This window comes from Rhopalosiphum maidis, chromosome 3 (assembly GCF_003676215.2).
Source record: "Rhopalosiphum maidis isolate BTI-1 chromosome 3, ASM367621v3, whole genome shotgun sequence".
Classification (NCBI taxonomy): domain Eukaryota; kingdom Metazoa; phylum Arthropoda; class Insecta; order Hemiptera; family Aphididae; genus Rhopalosiphum; species Rhopalosiphum maidis.
Window position 1 is genome coordinate 67,125,288 of NC_040879.1, and position 20,006 is coordinate 67,145,293.

The window sequence follows — 20,006 nt, forward strand, 5'->3', positions numbered from 1 at the left end:
ATTATTTATGCTATTACTTAAACCATACATTTATTTAAATTATAATAGTATAAAACGAATATATTTAAATTTATGCTATTTATACTATAATGGTAGTAAGATGATTAGATATTTAAAAAAATGGGATAAACGTATATATTTTTTCTGGGGACTCAATTATTCACCTAGTACCTTTTTTTTCCGTAACCCAATTTACCAAAATAAGGTCATTTGGGACTCAATTTGCCAATCCCAGCTTCATTGGTACTACGTGGGCTGGGTTCATAGGTTAAGTATTCTCTAAATTTTTATAGTTGCTTTCATGAAAATTGTCTGTTGTCTCCAGCGCTTTCAGCGCTTAAAATTTGTAGGGAGCTATTAAAATAATTACAATATTTTGGTTGACTTTTGAATACGTAAGATTTTATATAAGGTATTATTTTTTATCATATTTGTTTATAGTGTTTAAATTAAATAAAACTGCATTTAATACATCGTTTTTTTAACATTATATAAATAAAAAAAAGAATTTCTATATTTTTTCATCACTAAATCCAAAAATAATACCAACAATGACTCAAGGGATAAAAAAAAAATAAAAATATCACAAATATCACATAAACTTTCATGGGTTAAAAAGAAATATCTATGTCAAATGTCAAGTAAATCGGTTCAATGGTTCACGAGCTCATGCGTTACAACAAAAAGCGACATTAAATTTTATTTATTTTCATTATAAGAAAATAACTTAAACCTATAACATAGATACTCTTAGGATGGATACAATTATTTTTTTAAAGCTATTTTTATACAATACTTAAGTTTCCCTTAGTAACCGGCGCATAATATAAATTACGTTACTATTGAAACCTCTAAAAAAACATTTTCATACATGAATCACCGCTTAAATTTATTCTAATTTATTGTCCCACACAGCAGAGACATTTTATACTTTTTTCTTTTAATTTTTAACCAATATTAGTTTTATATATTTTATTTTGTATTACCTTTATTTACTAAGAAATAAAATAACGAAATAAAAACTTTATAGAAACATTTTTTGCAGTTACATCATATGCATCATATACATCACAATCACCATATCGCAGTTCTCAATAGAATAATAAAACATGAAAAAATAAAAAAAAAACAGACAAATCATGTTTTAATCATATCATACCATAGTTCAGAAATAATTTAAAATATTATACAGAATAATTTTAAAACTACAACATAATATATTATATTAATATTATACTTAATTACACATAATTTATTAGAAAGCCACTATTAAGAACTTTTAAATGGACATATTATACTGTATTCGCGTTTAAATAAGCAAATACATCACGAAATACTCTTAAAACTCAACTCCGATAATAATTTCAGGATTCTGTATAACGGAAAAAAAAGATTTCAAATATCACATAATCTTTATAAGTTTAAAAGGAATATTTTAGTCGAATATAAATAGTAAATCAGTTCAATGCTTTACGATATCATGCGTTACAACAGATAACATCGTTTATTTAAAAAAGTTTATAAAAATTAAATGTACAAAGAACACATAAAAAAAAAATATCCATCACGATTTTTCTTGTTACAAAATTGTATTTTTTCGTTTGCAAAATTTAAATTACTATCAAAATCAAATAATAGAAACACGATACCTATTATGGTCGTAAAAAAAAAAGAATTTTGCCTTGATTTCGCCTAAAGTTTTTATTATTTGTATATTAATTTAAACTAGTGTTTATTGCATCACTAGTACAAGAAACTAATTAAAGGTTTTTTTACATATTTTTAAATTTGTTAAAAAAAATTAAGAGTAAAATAAAAAGAAAAAATACTTTTTTTATTATTTGTGATATCGATGTATTTGCTTTAAAAATTGTAAAAATAAAAAAAAATTTTATCTAAATCTTGTGAATGATAGATACTTGAAAAATTAATAATTATTTTCATAATATGTATTTTATAACAGCAATTTACAGTCAGTAAGTATAAAAACATATATTATAATATTCATGGTTAACAACTGACATGACGTGTTTTGTTTTTAGACAAATTTAAAGGTTGCCTATGTGTATAATTTGAGTGTTCTATTCCAGAACCTTATTTTGTGTTCTGTCATTTTCTTGATAAAATTGCGCAGTGCAGTAATTGTAAATAATATGTTTAGTATAATAATGTTTATACAAATGTGTATTCCAACAAAAAAAGTTCGATACAGCTGAATTCGATACATCATTCATCAACTATATATTTATTCGATAAAAGATTCAATGTGTACTGACAAACATACTATGTAGGATTTTTTTTTGTTGAACGTTTAATTAACGTCACGCATAGATTTTTGCTATAAAAATCTATTTAATGTTGACTAATATAAATCGAGCATTTAGAAAAAGGGGTGAGTGAGATATTTAACTTAATTAATAAATATTTCAATATGCGATAAAATTGACCTTGCTAATATACGATATTTCCGTACAATGTACAATACCCGTATTAACATATATTTTAAATTGTGTATAGGCAAGGAAAATAATTTGCATTTTTTAAATTTCCGGAAAAGCATATAGAATTTTTATTCTAAAATAAAGAAATAAATAAACAAATCTATGGTCGATTACAGTAAAAAATATCCAAGTTAGTTTTAATATTATGATTTTTTAGCTATTTGACTGATTGTATTTTATAGTTGATTGATCTTTTATTTAATGTATACCGAAATGTATCGGTGCATTATCGGTACGCACTATACGTATTAGTAAGTACGTACTTAAGATTTTTTTTTAATTTAAAAGAGGAAATTTCGGATCCAATAATTTTCTATAAAAAAACATCATCAAAGTTCGAGATTTAATAATTTTTTCTACTTAAAATCATGTTTATATACAGTATATGTATATACGCAAAACATTCATTATTTAAAATTAGTATATTCATCCTTTCAATCAAGATCTTAAAAACGAGGAATAAATACATAATATTTTAATAGTATCGATTATTTTTATTTGCATACTTCAGGCTTGTGTGATCGTAAAATAATTTTTTTTTTTTGCATAACCTATAATTATTTGTGAGTAGTATTGTTTAGTTATATGTATTATTAATATGATTAATCATTTTCCAAATTCCACATTGTTGATAGAACATAAATGATGTTTTCTATTCTTTACGTCTGTGTAACATAGACATATGTAATATAATCCATTGATACGCATACCTCGTAATAATATAGGCAAACAATAATATCAATTGATAATTATTTATTTTACAAGAATATTCTGTGCCTGAATACGTTAATTTTATCAAAAACCCGTTAAATTAATATATTTAAAAAATATATATATAATTGATGGCCTTGGAGTAAACGTACTACAAATTGCTTTCAACATAGTTGTAATGGCGATGGATTGCAGATTGACTTTGAATTTTTAAGCGAGTATAATACAATAATTTAAGTACCATAGATATAGGTAGGTAATAAAATTATTACATATTTTTACTTAAGAGTGTTATGTCATCCCGACATTAATTTCTAATGCGCTGAAGTCCGATTAGAATACTAGTTTTAAGGATACTATGGTTTTTTTTATGCCTATTCACAACTCAATAATTTTCCTTGACCTGGCAAAATTATAATATATTATATTAGAATTACAATGTGATGTAAAAAGTAAAAGTATTTGAAAATAAATTTTACTTTATATAATACTTTATAAAGAAGAACAATATTATTATGTTTTTCCTGAGAGTATACTATTGTTAAGTTATTACGAGGGCTTCTAAGTTTATAAATGACAATTGCCAAATCTTATGGATTATACTTACGATTTTGTCCAAAATTTCACAAAACCTTGTACTAGCGATGTATATAATACTATGAATACTATGAATATAGTCTATAATGCACTACATAGGAATAACAACATTTTAGTTTGAGATTCCCAATCATTAATCAGAAATTCGGTATTTAAATTATAAATAAAAGTAAATTGCATATTATTATTTATGTATTAACATTTATTACGTATAATTGTCATATAAATGTTCAATTGAAACGATACAAAATTCTCTAATTAACATTCCAGAGTTCATCTATCTGCAGTTCCCCTCTCCGAATGAATCAGCCATTTAGCAGACGCTAAATTCTATCAAAGAAATAACAATTTAAAATGTATTGTAAACTATTAATATGTCTGTAAGAGAATGATTGTACCTATCTTAAATAAAATTAATTAATATAATATAAAAAAAATTTAAAATGTCAGTGATAAGTACGTTGCTTAGGCTTATTTTATATTAATAAAATAAAAGTACTCTAATTGTCATAAATTATATTAATTATTCAAATACAATTATTAACCAAATACGTATCAACCATTTTTGTTAGAATCATTATACAGAATTAGAATAGTTTTTTATCTGTATAAAACAATTGTTTATGTACTGATTGTAAAATTAAATATTATGACCATCAATATTAACAGTTAACGAACTGATCATGAATCAATAGTAATTTTATTATTAAAATATATTAGAATATTCATAATAGGTATATATTATTACTTTGCACAAGGTTTATGGCGAATGGTTATGTATAGTATCATAATTTATTGTACATAATTATTTCACGTTTTCTTTTAATTAAATACTATTTTTTTTAACATATTACGTACATAGGTTTAATTTTATTTTTTATACCATGGGTATTGTAAAAAACATAAAATGTAAACTAAATTTAAAAAAAAAAAAGCATACTAATTAAGTATAATATACCAGGGAGTAGAGACACGTGGGTAAACACTGTGTAAATTCAATAAAATGTCCATTCAAGCCTGTATAATATTATAGGGATAACAAGTTTTTGTATCTGTTTAGTTAAAATGTAAATGTATCGATTGAGATCCAATTATGTGTATATTATGTAGTTAAGTTAGAGATATTGACTTGGTTTTGGTATTTATAAATCTGTACATGTTTAGAATTTATTAATAATATTATGATTATCCACCGTTTTAAATTTTAAAATAAAAAATAAAAAATTAAATGAAAAACTAAATTGTACGTATAAGTACACTTGTAAAATAAATAAACTTTATAATAGTTACTCAAAATGTACATAGACGGTATATATTATATCTTATAAAATATTATTATTATTTTTTTTTATATACGATATAAAAGTTTATAAGGCTATAAATTAAATATTGAATTAATATTTATAAACACAACTTTTATACTATACATACCTATGTAATCATCAAAATATATATGGTAATCAATTTCACGTTAAACTGTGTCGTTTCTTTAAAAGTAATAAAACTTATGTAATTGTATAAATAACACTATATTATTTAATTGCTTGTTTAGAACAAAAATACATGCGATAAATAATGTTTAAAAAATACCTACTTTAAACAAATTTAAAATCCATCTTAAAAACACATCGCAGTAAAAAAAAAAAAAAAAAAATAATGGATTTCTACCACGTGCTAAAATGCGTCTGATACGAATGAATAATTAAAAGAGATTCTGCAATACGTCGATCGTAACGACCGACCGAGAATGTCTCGAAATCTTCTATGAATACACGATGCGATCAGAGGATATATTTATCAAACGCACTCTGCGTAACAATAATAATATTATTACCGGTAAAATATATATTAATAATATTTAAAAAAAAATCGTGTGTTGTTATACGAATAATAATGTCATCATCGATCATACAACGTCCGTTCATTAGCACACGTGGAGACACTTTTTACGCGTCAGTATAACTATGTACAACAATAACACTACTATTCGAAATCATACATAATTCATTGTGTATCGACACGAAATGTATTTGGCGTGTTTCGTTTTGAAACTTCAGTAATTTTTAATTTTTTTCCCCCATTTACAGTTTTCGTCATACTTTATTTCAGCACGAGGTATATTACAATCGTTTTTCTAACAACATCGGGGCACACTGCAGTTAGCAGATAATTTATGCTTGGCGTGAGCGTGTATAGTATTGTAGTAGTAAACTTACATCGCTCGTCGAAAATCGCAATAGCTGCTATTGCTGCGTATTATGATTATAGTGACGTTGTGGCCGTATGTCGCGCGGAAACAATAACTTCCGCATCACCTTGTAGCACGTTGTTTCAACGCGTGTCGCCTAATTAAATCGCAAAAAAAAAAAAAAATACACACACGCAGATATACAAGGTGATTCTTTTATCACTGTACACTCATTATTTCAAAAAGTATTCATGCTTTAGATAACATTTTTTTACATAGTTTCAGGTTGTTAAAAAACAACGTTTTCATTAATACAATTAAATTTTTAAATATTTTTTATCCTTATATTTTTTTAAGTTTCTTACTTTTTTGAATGAGAACATAGAGTTTCGATTTCATATTCCAAAGCGAAATAATTTTGATACATAATAATCGAATTTAGAGCGAGATAAGTATTTAAAGTTTAGATACGCTGAGGGGAGTGGTACGGGGTGACTCCGTAAAATGTTTGTCCACTACTCCGCTTGACTAAACATTAAATACGTACAACTCATAAACTACTCGCCCTAAATTCGATTTTTATGTATCAAAATACTCAGAAAATAATATTGTTTTGGAATATGAAATTAAAAAACTATGCTGGCATTCAAAAAAGTAAAAACTTAAAAAAATATTTAATAATATAATTTTTTAATAAAAACGTTGTTTTTTTAACAACTTGAAACTATATAAAAAATATATATGTGTGTTCAGTCACACGTATCGTTGTCTACAGTATATTGTAATAGTCATTCGCGACCGATCGTGGATATGCGTTTACAATAAATATCGTACGCGTGTCCGTGCAACGATGTTTCCGTTGCCCGACGTGGTCACTATGTCGTTTCGGACGGTCCCGCCTAAATCACACTATTATTTCGCCTTTCGTCTCGGTTTCACCGACCGTTGGGACGTAACCAGTTTTCTATGCTCACTCGATATCAGACCGTCGACCGCGTATAGCGCGTGACAGAGCTGACGCGCGCCAGTGCGGTACAAAAACACTGTACTGCCGCGGCACGAATTCGCTATCAATTTTACTCATGTGTTGTGGACAATAACTGATAAATAAACACAGTTATTATTGTATCGATACACATCGATCGATGTTTTGATAAATTTCATCGAAATCAACTCATCGCCCGTCGAACCAGCTATAAGCCACGTGAGTATACATACAATTGATTACCTACTTATAATATTTGTATCCGGACATTACGACTTTTACGTAAAAACCGACGAGACGAACCGTAAAAGTGTGTATTGCCTATCGTGTTTTGAACAAAGCGGACTACTATTGGGTCCGCTTATGGAGTTGTACTCACGCACTGCCCGATTCCGACGGGCAAATGGGCAATGTGTACAAAATTATACTTTGTCCGGACTATACCTATAGAATGGTCAAGTAAATAATTTAAATACAGCGGTCGTTTGATTTATTTTGTTTTCGTAAAACAATATGCAATTATATTTTACTTTTTAATACGAATTTCATTGTTTTACATAATAATATTGCTCATTCGTTATAATTTTATAATGAATTAGTCTAATTTAATAACATTGTGCATTATGTTAAATCATAAATATAACAACCACATCTTAAAAGTTAAACTAATAAAATGTCGATCATTCAATTCATGAATACTAAATATTTTTCAATAAACTTTTCATAAAATTAGTATACTAAACTTTATATACATTTATTATAGTAAGCGTATAAACTTTTTCATGGTAAAAGTAGTATTAATATTTTTGAGTATAAATAGACCATTCAAATTTTCAATGATTTTAATATTTTCAAATAAGTTTCAATGGAAAATTATTCACCATCAAATTCATTGAAAATTTAATGTAACATCGTACATGCATCTTATCAGTAAAAAAATATTGAAAAAACATGGTTACAATTTGTTTTTATATGCATTTAATATTATAATGTTTACAAAAATGTAAAATCACAAAAGTTAATAAGCTATACATTTCGTGTCATTAGAGAACGCATAAGAGCCGCACATCTTATGTGGCATATTATGACGAATACAATTCCCCCGTTATACGGCGACTGTTTTGTATGAAAATGCGCAACGAAAGACGAATTTTGATCTTCAATTTTTATTTATTCAATTTCCCTCATAAGCAGCTCATACTAGAATTATAATATAAACATAACATTATTTTTTATGAACATTTAAAGTTTAATTTTGAACGAAATTACATATTTAAACGTTGAAGAATGATATTCATTTTATTATTTTGTTACAATTTAAAAACCACTATTCAAGGGACTTAAACGTATACGTATATTATACATTTTAGTTGACATAATGGTATTCTTAAAATAATATGTAGATTAATTTTAGATAGTATCTGTCACATTGTTTTTTTTTTTTTTTTTTGAAAAATTAATAAACCTACCGTAACTATAATAGTAAATTAAATTACATTATTATCAATATCAAAAAATATATTATGTTCTTAGTAGTATTGGTTAACCTAGGTAGACCGTCTACGCTCAGAATCATTTTTCGTATTATATAATGATATATATTATTCATCAAAGCGATATCCGCCTGCTAATTTTTTTTTATATGTAATAATATTGGGGAATTCAATAATTCAAAAACACATATTTATTGATATGTTTGTGTTTAAAATGCCTACTAAATTATTAATTATAATTTAGTGAAATTTATTAGATGTGTTTTTTTTCGTTTGGTTTATTTTAACAAGGTAAAATTAATGTCATCTAAATAGTATATTTATATCTATAGCATATTCAAATATAGGTTCGTAGGGGCAATCAATATTCATTGTTTTTTTTTTTAAATATATTAGAATTGCTAATTCACATGACTAAGTCAAAAGATAAGAAACTTATAATTAAAAAACGGCTTTAAATTGTACATTGTGATACTAAGAAAATATTATGTGCTTGAATCTTTAGAAAAAATTAAAATATAATTTATTTCTAAATTTTGAATATTAAAAAATAATCCACTTTTTCAAGTACATTTTATAATTAAATATATACCATAAATTATATAATATTATTACAAATGTAAAATTATGAAATCAATAACAATTGAGTCAGAAAAATATATATTTTTAGCCTTTATTACAAAATAGACTTAAACCTTGTAACTTGTAGCAGTATGGAGTGCATAATTTGGTGCCTAGTGTATAATAATTATCTCTTTCATAAGTATAGTTAGTAACAATTATATAATATGATATGTAAGTTATTTTTAACTCTTTACAATTTAGTTTTCAGTGATTTTGATATGTCAACTTGTGCCGTAAATTACGATGATAGTTAATTACACTAATTATTTAATTATCTTTTCTCTAAGTACATAGAACAATGTGTCCTATAATTAACTCGCGTGGACTGGTATTATCAAATTTTTATACGTATGAACACTATTAACAAATATAGATACTCAGAAATAATAATAAAGAAAAGTTTTAAATTAAAAAGAAAATTGATTTAATTATTATGTCTATTGAAAAATTAATTTTAATAAGTATTTAATAGTATTTTTGAGTAGTTATAAATTAACAATATTTCATTTTAATAAACAATACAGGTTCAATAAAATATAGTGTGAGACAGTACAGTGAAATAGATAATGTAATAGGTTTAATTAATATTGTTATGTACCTATTAACTTTTTTCCTAATGTAGTTTACTTTTTAGATTAAAAACTAAAGTAATGGAATTACTTGAATCTACGTATATAAATAACGAGTAAAGTAACTTACCCAACACTGATATTTGTACAGTGTTATACTCTTATAAGAATTCGTCAATACCTACTATTGATCTCAAAAATATAACTTAAATCATTAAGATAATCGAACATGATGCTTATACGTATACACAATAAATAATAGTGAAACATAATATTAATAATATCATGATAAAACACATGTTTTAAATATATATATAAATTATAAATAAAAATTAACCAACTGGTATTATTTTAATATTTTAAAATGTCTTTACACTTGGAATTATTAGTGAATGATTTTAGTATAGGGCGACCATACGTTCTGTTAAAAAAGGGATTGTAGTGTTCCGTTTTTTAACATCATTTAAACTTCAAACGAGATTCTCTTTGTAGTCTCCTGTTGATAGGAAATAGTCCCGTTTTAGTCCAATATGGTGTCCATATTATTATTATTATTATTATTATTATTCTACGTGCCTTGAATAAAAAAAAAAAAATTGTACACAAAAAAAAATTAAAAAGACCATAGTTTCACAGTTAAATATTGAATAATTAAAATCAGAGTTAATAGTTATAAACAACAGTTTTTACGTAACGAACGTTGAGTTTTGACAAACAATTGTGAGTAATGAGAATGAGACATGTCATATTGGTCTATTGCACAGTGCAATTATGAATCCTCACGATCCAACAACTCGCCTATCAGGACATTTTATTTCAACGTACTTTAAAAATGTTTGAAGGTTGGTTTTTTTTTATATATAACTACGCCAAAATTGTCTTTCCTGATTTTTTTTTTTTAAATTTAACCACCCTATGTTAATATATTATAAAATTAATATAGATAATATATAAGTACAATTTATTTTACACTTTGATTTGGGAAACGTTGCACCCTAAAAAGTATTCATAATTGGACAATTAATTTTTTTAAATTAATATGGATAAAATAAATATCCATACAATTAAATATGATCAGTCATATTTTTAAGTTTTTAAAACATATTTATTATTTAATCATTTCAATAATTATTATTTTTTGACCATACAATAACTACTTACTATTATATGTTTGTAAATATCGTATTACGTTCTGCTATCTAGTGGTTATTTAAGGTACTTAATTTACCTATACAAAACAGAAAAGTTATATTTCAAAAATATTAAATACAGATATTTAATAAAAAAATCTATTATTTTAATATTATGAAGCCATCTATATCACATCCGACAATAAATTAGCATAAGTAATAATTTCAATACATTTTTCTGTGTCCAGTTATTCAACAATTGCAATTAGTTATATTCTACCTGAACGTGTTAATATAACACTAACACACGTACAAGTTTAAAACAAAAACTCATTGTTTACATTTTACTTAATGTTTGTTATGGAATTGTATTTAATTAGTTATGAATATTCCTAAACATTTTTAAACATATAATATATTATCGTATTATTTATACATATTTTTTTTAATTTCCCCAAATGACACTACATGTGTGCTTGAATTTTCATATCTCCAATATAACTTCTAGATATTAAACTAAAACTATATTTTAATACCATTTATATAAAATAAAGCATTTTTTTTTTTATATATATAAAAATAATTATCAATTTGTTTATTGTGGTTAATGAGGTTACATAATATCGTAATAGTAATTATATTATTTAAAAAAAGTAATTTTGTACAACAAAACATAACCAAATTAAAATATATAATTATTTATGCGGTGAAAAAAATTAACTAAAATTAGACAAACCATTACTTTAATGTTTTTAATATGTAAATTTATCCAATTACCTACGTAGTCGATGGTATTTAATGATAATAAAAATATCGTACACATATTATGTACACTGTGTATTATAATATAGTATAGTAATATTTGTATTTTGTTTTATTTAGACGAAGAACCAAAGATGTTTATTAACTGCAATAAGAGAAAGTAAGTAATCAGATAAAATCATCAGACTAAAAAAATCATGATAAACTGTCAACACTGCTATTGTTTCAATTCGTAAAGAACATTATGTATACAACTTTTAAACCTATTGATTAAAAAAAAAAAAAAAAAGTACCCATATAATTATTTTATATAGGTTGCATCTCCTCTTCAATGATTTTATCACGTATATTTAGTACGTAATACATTTTTATTACAAGTTACAACACATTTTTAAAAATGATTGTCAATTGTAGTTATTTCATAATAATAATATTTTGTTTTAGATACTTATGTTATAATTTGATAATTAATATTGAATACAATATTGTTTTTAGAATTTTTGTAGGCGATTCCTTTTTTATAAATTTGATGAAAAATCAATTTTCAATACTATTATGACATAATACCTTTTATGAAAAAAAAAAAAAATTAAAAATATAAAATTATATATTATTACACTTTAATATTGTATTAGTGTGTATAAAATTTTATAATATGTACTAAACCAATTTGTAGAATAATTGTGTTTTTAACTACCATCATGGAGTTTTCAAATAATTATTTCAAAATTAAAAGAATTATAAGAATTACAGAAACTCCATTTAAAAATAGCAATATAGAATAATGGCCAGACTATATGTAGTACACACACAATAATTCTTCATTAGTAATAGAACTATTTGTATATAGTGAACTTTTTATTTGTAACTAATATAAGCATAATTCATATTGATAACGGTTTAAATTTAATATCTATGTAAAATGACACATAATAATTATTGTAAATCGTATTATTCAAGGGCGTGTTACACGACGGTGGGCTTTTTCGGTATCGCATTCGTCATCATTTTTTTACTTGTGCCTACTATTTGGCGATATTCACCTTCAATTCAAAAGAGTATGATATTCCTGAATCATGGTAATTATAAAAAAAAAAAAAAATATATTATATATTATACATATTTATTATTTAACTGGATTGATGATATCAGTTATAACTTTAAGACATGCCAATTGTACAATTGAAAGTACTGAGTACAGTATGCGGACCATCAATAATAATTAAAAAGGACATGCATTTTTTTTAAAATAATTTTAGTTTAAAAAATTATAGATACACTAATATTGTGATATAACAACTGACGGGCCTATTTAATTTTCGGAATCAAGAAATACAATATGGTAATTCATCGAATCAATGGTGTATTAGTTTGGAACATTTGAGTATACGTATAAACTAGGTTATTCCTTGGTTGCGATCGATTAAGTTAAAAAAAAATCAATAAATTACTTCAAATAAAAATAAAAATATGTGACATAACCGGTTGTTGCGTCAAAAATATATTTTCTAATAATATATTACAACAAACAAAATTCAACATTGCGTGATGGTTATGATATTTGGTGCCTATAATTTCAATTAATTAACACAATACATGGTGATCGAATCATTATTTTGATTATTAATTTACAACAAACTTATATGATGCATTGTACTATTGTAATCTTGTAATATAATATTATATTGTCAAATATATAAATTACGTAGTGTCGCAGTTACATATGTAAGCATATACTTACATAAATATTCTTTGCTAAGTCATCATAAGTCGATTATAGTTATACAACACTCATTGCGAACATCTTACCGTATAATTTTTAATTTTTTTTTAGACCATATGCCTGATATACAAAACTACAGTCATCCGGAAGTTTATGGCATAGATGGAACTAGAAATTTTTACATTGATACAAAAGATCATATAACGCTAGGAGTGTGGTAAGCAATTATTTAAATATCCACAATAAACATTGTAAATTAATAACTTAATAGAAAACAATGATTAACCTAAAATAGGTTTTTGGTTTTTTTTATACGTTAATAAGGCAACATTGTGACTGTTAACGAATTTTAAGCAACTTAGTTTTTAAATACGTATAATCAATAAAGTAATTCCGAACTATCTTTTTAAAATTATATAAATAAACTAATAAAATTCATTCGATTTAAGTCTCAATATTTTTTACTGAGAATAATAAATCAGTATTCGACTTGTATTAGCAATAGTTTTCGTGATTACACAACAATAACAATATGTCATAGATGATGATATCATAATAATTTAATGTCATACGATAATGTTTTATTGCATTTTTTAATGATTGGATGGATAAACCGCTGTATTTAGTATAAATCTTGACGTTGTTTTCTATAAGTTTTTTTTTTTTAAATATTATTCCTCACACTTTAAAAAAAAATTAAAAAATTCTAGTTTTTAATAATACTTTTAAAACAAAAAAAGTGGGCAAGTGGGTGTCGCTCTACTGTACAGTAGAGATGGAGAGTAGGTCACTGGTCACTATAATGGATGTGTTAAATTTGAATGCAATGACAGGTATCATTGTATACGAAAAACGATTCTGAACGGATATGATTTGTCAGTCAATGATAATTAGTAGGATATATTATATAATTACTTATATTCGAATTGTAATATAAAGTTATTTTACGCGATGTAAAAAATTAAATTTCATACGCTCATAAATTTTTTTCTATATTGACGCTGGAAATTTTTTTTACACTTACTTGAAGAAAAACTTATGGATAACCTTGTATTGGGTTTTTTAACCTTAGGTATAAATCATAAAAGTTTTATGAATTTTCAACTTCAAAATGGCTTTCTAATTTTCGCGGTTTTGATATATTTCGTAAACATTTGAACTTTAAATGCTTATAAACAAAAATTGTGACTAACGATTTTTGATTTTTTTTTACTACGATATGTACAACTTATAATAAATCTTGTATTACATTTTAAAGATTTATTGAATAGCCAAATTTTTTTTATCTGCATTTTAAGGAAAAAAAATTAAAAAAGTCGAAAATTTCAATTGTCTATAAGTAGCTTAAAAAAGGTCAAAATATTTTGAAAATGAATTGTAAATAAATAACCATAATATGAACATTTAGTGAAAATTTCAAGTATAATTTACAATGATTCGTTTTTGAGTTACAGCAAAACCAAAAAATCGATTTTGTCGAAAAGTGGTTATGCGTAAATATTCCCGTTTTTCTGTTATTTTTTCATGGTTTTTCCCGGCGCTTTTGAAAACTACTGGAAATTTTTTACTTTTGACCCTCCCCCCCTCAAGTACCAACTAGATGAATTTTCTTTTCAAAGGGGGGCTGAAGTCCAAAATCGAAGCATTATTACTACTCCAAAACGTGATGACAGACACAAAAATAAAAAAATAAAATCATTGTAAAATCAATACACTCATCACTCCGTTCAAAATCTAAAAAAAGTTTTGAATCAAGTAGATATTTACATGAAACAATTTTAAATTAAATCATATTTTAAATAATTTGTCGTTTTATAATGATGAATATATTTTTTTCATTTAGTCACTTCTAATCGTTTCTACTCGTATTATTACTTTACTAATCCAATAATTACAGGCACATATTACCGAGTAACTTAATTGAAAAATACGGAAAAAACGAATCTAGTTACGAACAACTTTTGAGTCACGGTGAACCAATTATTATATACATGCATGGAAACTCTGGTGCCCGCGCGAACGATATACGGATAGAATTATATCGAAAACTCCGAGATATCAACTGCCATGTGATAGCTGTAGACTACAGAAGTACAGTTCGACTTTTATCTTTTATCGATGATATTTTTATTTTTATGAAAACCGATTCGTTTCAGGTTATGCCGATTCTACAGTCGTTGAACTCGACGAAACCGGCATAGTATCGGACGTAATGGAAACATTTAAATGGGTTTACAAACGCGCAAAAGGAGCGCCGATCTTTGGCTGGGGACACTCGCTTGGAACCGGGTAATGTACTTTGTATTTGTCATATAAAACGAAAAATAATGAAAAGATACACTCAACACTAGTTTTTAAAATCGGCGAGTTAAATATGTTCTTCAATAGTCAAAAAGTTTGACAATCAACAATACAAGGATCATAAATCGTAAAAGAGTTTAAAAAATATCAAAAATGCATAGTCATAGTTTTGACGAGATTCGTTATTTTTAGAATTATTTTATAATAAAAGAAAAAATCGTTTTAAATTTAATAATTTGATCTTACTAGAAAAAAAATAACAATTGTGTAACTTATTAGAGTCAAATTTATTTTTGATTAGAGTTTAAACTTTAAACTTTTATGTGATTGCAGGGCAATAAATGTTAGAAAAAAATGAATTATTTTAAACTGTATATAATATTGTTTAATATAAATTAACAATTGACATGCCTAATTAATAATATAATGAACAGTACTACACTTGATAGTATTTAGTATTTATATAGGGTTCAAAAAGACAATATTTCAATTACATTTGAAATAAACTTTGATGAAATACATACATGAATAAATATACTATAACAATATGCCATTACGATCATAAGGTGTAATATTGAGTACCTTATGTATATATTACTTGTACAATAACTCAGACAAGTAATATTTATCTGTTTTTTTTTTAACTTTATTACGCAACATGTATACTAACAAGGGTATAGCAACATAGAACCCATCATAAATTATTTCATGTTAAACAATATTTCAACTTTTCCACATTTTGATATATTGTGTATTTGACTGTTATATTATGTTTGATATATTTTACCAATAGTAACCCAATAATTCAAAAAATTCCATACACCGAACTAAACGCTTGTTCTCCTGAGAAAACACATAAAATTAGAAGAAAATACGTGTATTTCAGTCTTCTCGATAATTCGACATTTCTATCGGCGGGAGATGTAAAATTTTGATATTCATTGACAACTGTACTACCGCCACAATATTCCTCATCGTGAAAATTTCAAAATTTATTTTTCACTTCTAACACAATTCAACTCATCAGCTGGTAGACCAGGGAATAATAATACATTTTAAAACGAAGTATCGGAACGAAATTGTTCGAGAAGTTTTGGCCTACATGGATGATGAACAATTTAAAATTTATACATGTAGTGTGCCATGAGGATTTACCTATTGCGATGTCTCCTGAAAGAATAGAGATATCATGATTCTGTTTTTTTTTTTTTAAGATCCACATGGACAAGAACTACAATAATTTTAATGTTTTAGTAAAAAAGTTAATAATTTATTTTTGTATTTAATTATTTTCGAAAAATGTAAGATAACCATTTCGAAACAAATTTTAAAAATTAAATATACAATGAACGTTTATTATTAATAGATTATTATGAAGTAAATTATATTTATTTTTGTAAATTATTTTCCTTAAATATTATACGGTCTCATTGTAAGCACTCTTCTAATATTATTTGTAAATTTCTCATTACATAGTGTATTATTTTCAAAGGACTGTAGACGAATTCTTCTTTTTGGAAGCTTATCACAAAATCACGTTGTTCACTTCACTCTTAATGTTTACTTAACAGTAAAGTATTTTAAAACAAAATATTTAATTAGCATTTTTGTAGTAAATGATTATCGATAAAACCAATTTTTAAAATCTCCTCTTTCAATATTTGTCCCATTCTGTATTGAAAACAAATTATTGCAAACATTTTTTTTATTAAATGTTGTAAAATAATTTTGCACGTGTTTACAAAGCATACCCTTAACTCAAATCAGGATCTCTTGTAAACTAAAAAAACAATGTAAATATAGCATAAACAATATTAAAATAATATTATTACATCGCTTAGGGCTGCTATTTTTTCTTCATTTTATTAGATTCAAACCTTAATTCTGACTTATCCGTTTAAACCAACATTCTGTTAAGCAGTATTTGATGTTTATAGGAAATTCGTGTTAGTCAATATCAATGATACTCGTTTTCCAAATGTATATACATTTTTACCTGTAAACTTACGACGCGTTTAAACACAACTATTAAAACTCATTTCCGATTTCGACTAATATTTTAACTTGCAGTACTTAATACAATATAACAATACGATTTTTCTGGAATATTTTAATAATATACACGTGCTAATTGAATCGATTTTAGTTAAGTAGCAATTGTTGATGGCGATAATTCGACTACATTTTGTAACTCAAAATGTTATATATTATGTCTTTACATGCCTATTTTAGTTGAACGTTTTAGGTTATTGACACACGAGTTGCCAGAACTGTTGGTAAGTTTTTTTCAGTTTTGGTAGATGTTTGCAATAGTTTATGTACGCAAACGAGTTCTACGTTTGGTTATTTAAATGGAGGTATTAAAAATTCATGTGTGCAATTGAGTTGTGCATTTTGTGCGCAAACGAGTCACGAAAAAAAAGGGTAAATGTACGCAAACGGATATCGCCCGTTAATAATAAATTGTATCTACAATTCTATATATATATATATATATATATATATATATATATTTGATACATTATAATAAATATGTACTATTATATCGTTAAATATCCAAATTAACCTTTTTATATCTAATCTAATCAATTGGTTTTCTAGTTTTAAAATTAGTTTGTATAGGTACCTACTATAAAATAATAACTAAACACAGTGTGCATATATAATAAGCATAATAAATTAAACTGTTATAAACGATAATAACTGATTAACTGTAGGTAATCGTTATGGTCGAGTATTATTATGATTTATAACTTACGCTATGTTTAGTGATAATATAATATAAACAACAAAATACGACTCAACACATGCATCAAAGATTGTAATAATTTACTAAATATTTCTCCTTATCCATCGGAAGATAAGACATTTTTAAGGATATTCAGCTGTCTCATTCTTCAATAATCGCGATAATACTGTTTTTAGAATTGGAGCTCACGCATTTTCGTTATTGGAAAAAGAAAACATCTATCCTAGTGGACTTATTTTAGAAGCTCCGTTCAATAAAATTAGTGAAGCAATTAGAGAATATTCAACTACTAAGGTATAAATTATTTCCTTGCTTAGTCTAATCCACTAATCTAACGAGTACAACTATTTGTTAGTCCATACGATGTTGGATATTAAGAATTACTTGCATTTATTCTTTGATGAGAAATCGCGTGTTTTATTAGGTTCTTCGCTATTGTCCTTGGTTTGATTTTTTTATCATTGACCCAGTCATTGAAAACGGGATTGTCTTCGATACAGAACAAAACTTGAAAAATGCTAAAGTTCCAGTACTTATATTACATGCACAAGACGATATTATAATACCATACCAGCTTAGTGAAAACGTAAGTAGAAAAATATAATTATGCTTAAATTTTTGATAGTTATTTACTATCACGATACATGGATTTAATATAAAATATGGACCATGTATTTTTGTAATTATTATTAACTATTATGTATTTTCGATGAAATTGTTTTATATATAAAAAAAAGATACTAGTGATTTTCCAAAACTACAAATGTCATTTAGCTGATAAACAAATTTAATATGAGTTATCATAATTTTTTTTATCCACTGAAATTGTAAAGTACTATTTTCCATATTGGCATTAATTTTTTTAACTGAACATGTCCGAAATCTTTTCCTACCCAGTTTTTTCTCTATTTTTAATTAAAACTTAAAAACTTTAAAATATATATTATGTTTTATAGTTCAGTTGAAAAATAATTGTCATATGGAATTATTGAATAAATACATCTGATTTAAGGTTTGCATTTATTACTATAATTTTGTTAAGCTGGTGAAAATTGAAAAGATCCTTTTACTCTCAAATATAACCTTACTTACTGTTTTGGATAAAAAAAATAAACATTTTTCCTAAAATCGCTTTTATTTGGTTCTATATTCTCTGCTTTTTATACCATTTAATCAATAATTTTTAAATAATATACTAATTTTAAATTCATGATTTTTTTTTTTTTTTTGAAAGAAATTCTTTTTAGTAGAAACAATTATCCAATCATAAGCATCGAGGAGAGTTTTTGATTTCAATTAAGATCGATATGTTACTTTTAATTAAGAGGCAAATATTAAAAAATAAATATGAACATTAAAATATTATGTTGAGATTTTAATATTATTATCAAAATAATAATTTGGTAACCTTAATTACAAAAAAGTTAGATTTTCTTACTTAAATTCGTTTGTCATCGTATAATTTATTATTTAATTGAAGTCTAACATACTCATTACGCTGACCTCCTCAATAACGATATAAACTCGACATCTACTAAACAGCAGAATAGTAACCTATTTGACAGATTTTTCAAACTGTTCTCTGGAAGTGGCACTACAAATCTAAAAAATTAATTGGTCTGAATTTAATCTAGTTTCACGTGGCTGTACATTTTCCAATGTCGTTCAATTGG

General features: G+C 25.2%; 1 protein-coding gene across 3 annotated transcripts in view; it reads left to right on the forward strand.

Annotated features, from left to right (window-relative positions):
* LOC113555707 (monoacylglycerol lipase ABHD12-like) overlaps positions 1–20,006 on the forward strand; it is a 77,729-nt gene that overhangs the window by 50,754 nt on the left and 6,969 nt on the right. The window contains exons 1-8 of one of the 3 annotated variants that reach the window (XM_026960220.2): positions 6,955–7,201; positions 11,681–11,720; positions 12,521–12,639; positions 13,395–13,500; positions 15,181–15,374; positions 15,440–15,572; positions 18,510–18,627; positions 18,758–18,919. In XM_026960220.2, coding sequence (XP_026816021.1) covers positions 11,695–11,720; positions 12,521–12,639; positions 13,395–13,500; positions 15,181–15,374; positions 15,440–15,572; positions 18,510–18,627; positions 18,758–18,919 — 858 coding nt within the window. In that variant the 5' untranslated portion in view covers positions 6,955–7,201; positions 11,681–11,694. Of the gene's footprint in view, positions 1–6,954; positions 7,202–11,680; positions 11,721–12,520; positions 12,640–13,394; positions 13,501–15,180; positions 15,375–15,439; positions 15,573–18,509; positions 18,628–18,757; positions 18,920–20,006 lie in introns of those variants that run through there. The other 2 variants (XM_026960221.2, XM_026960222.2) reach the window with 2 other exon arrangements.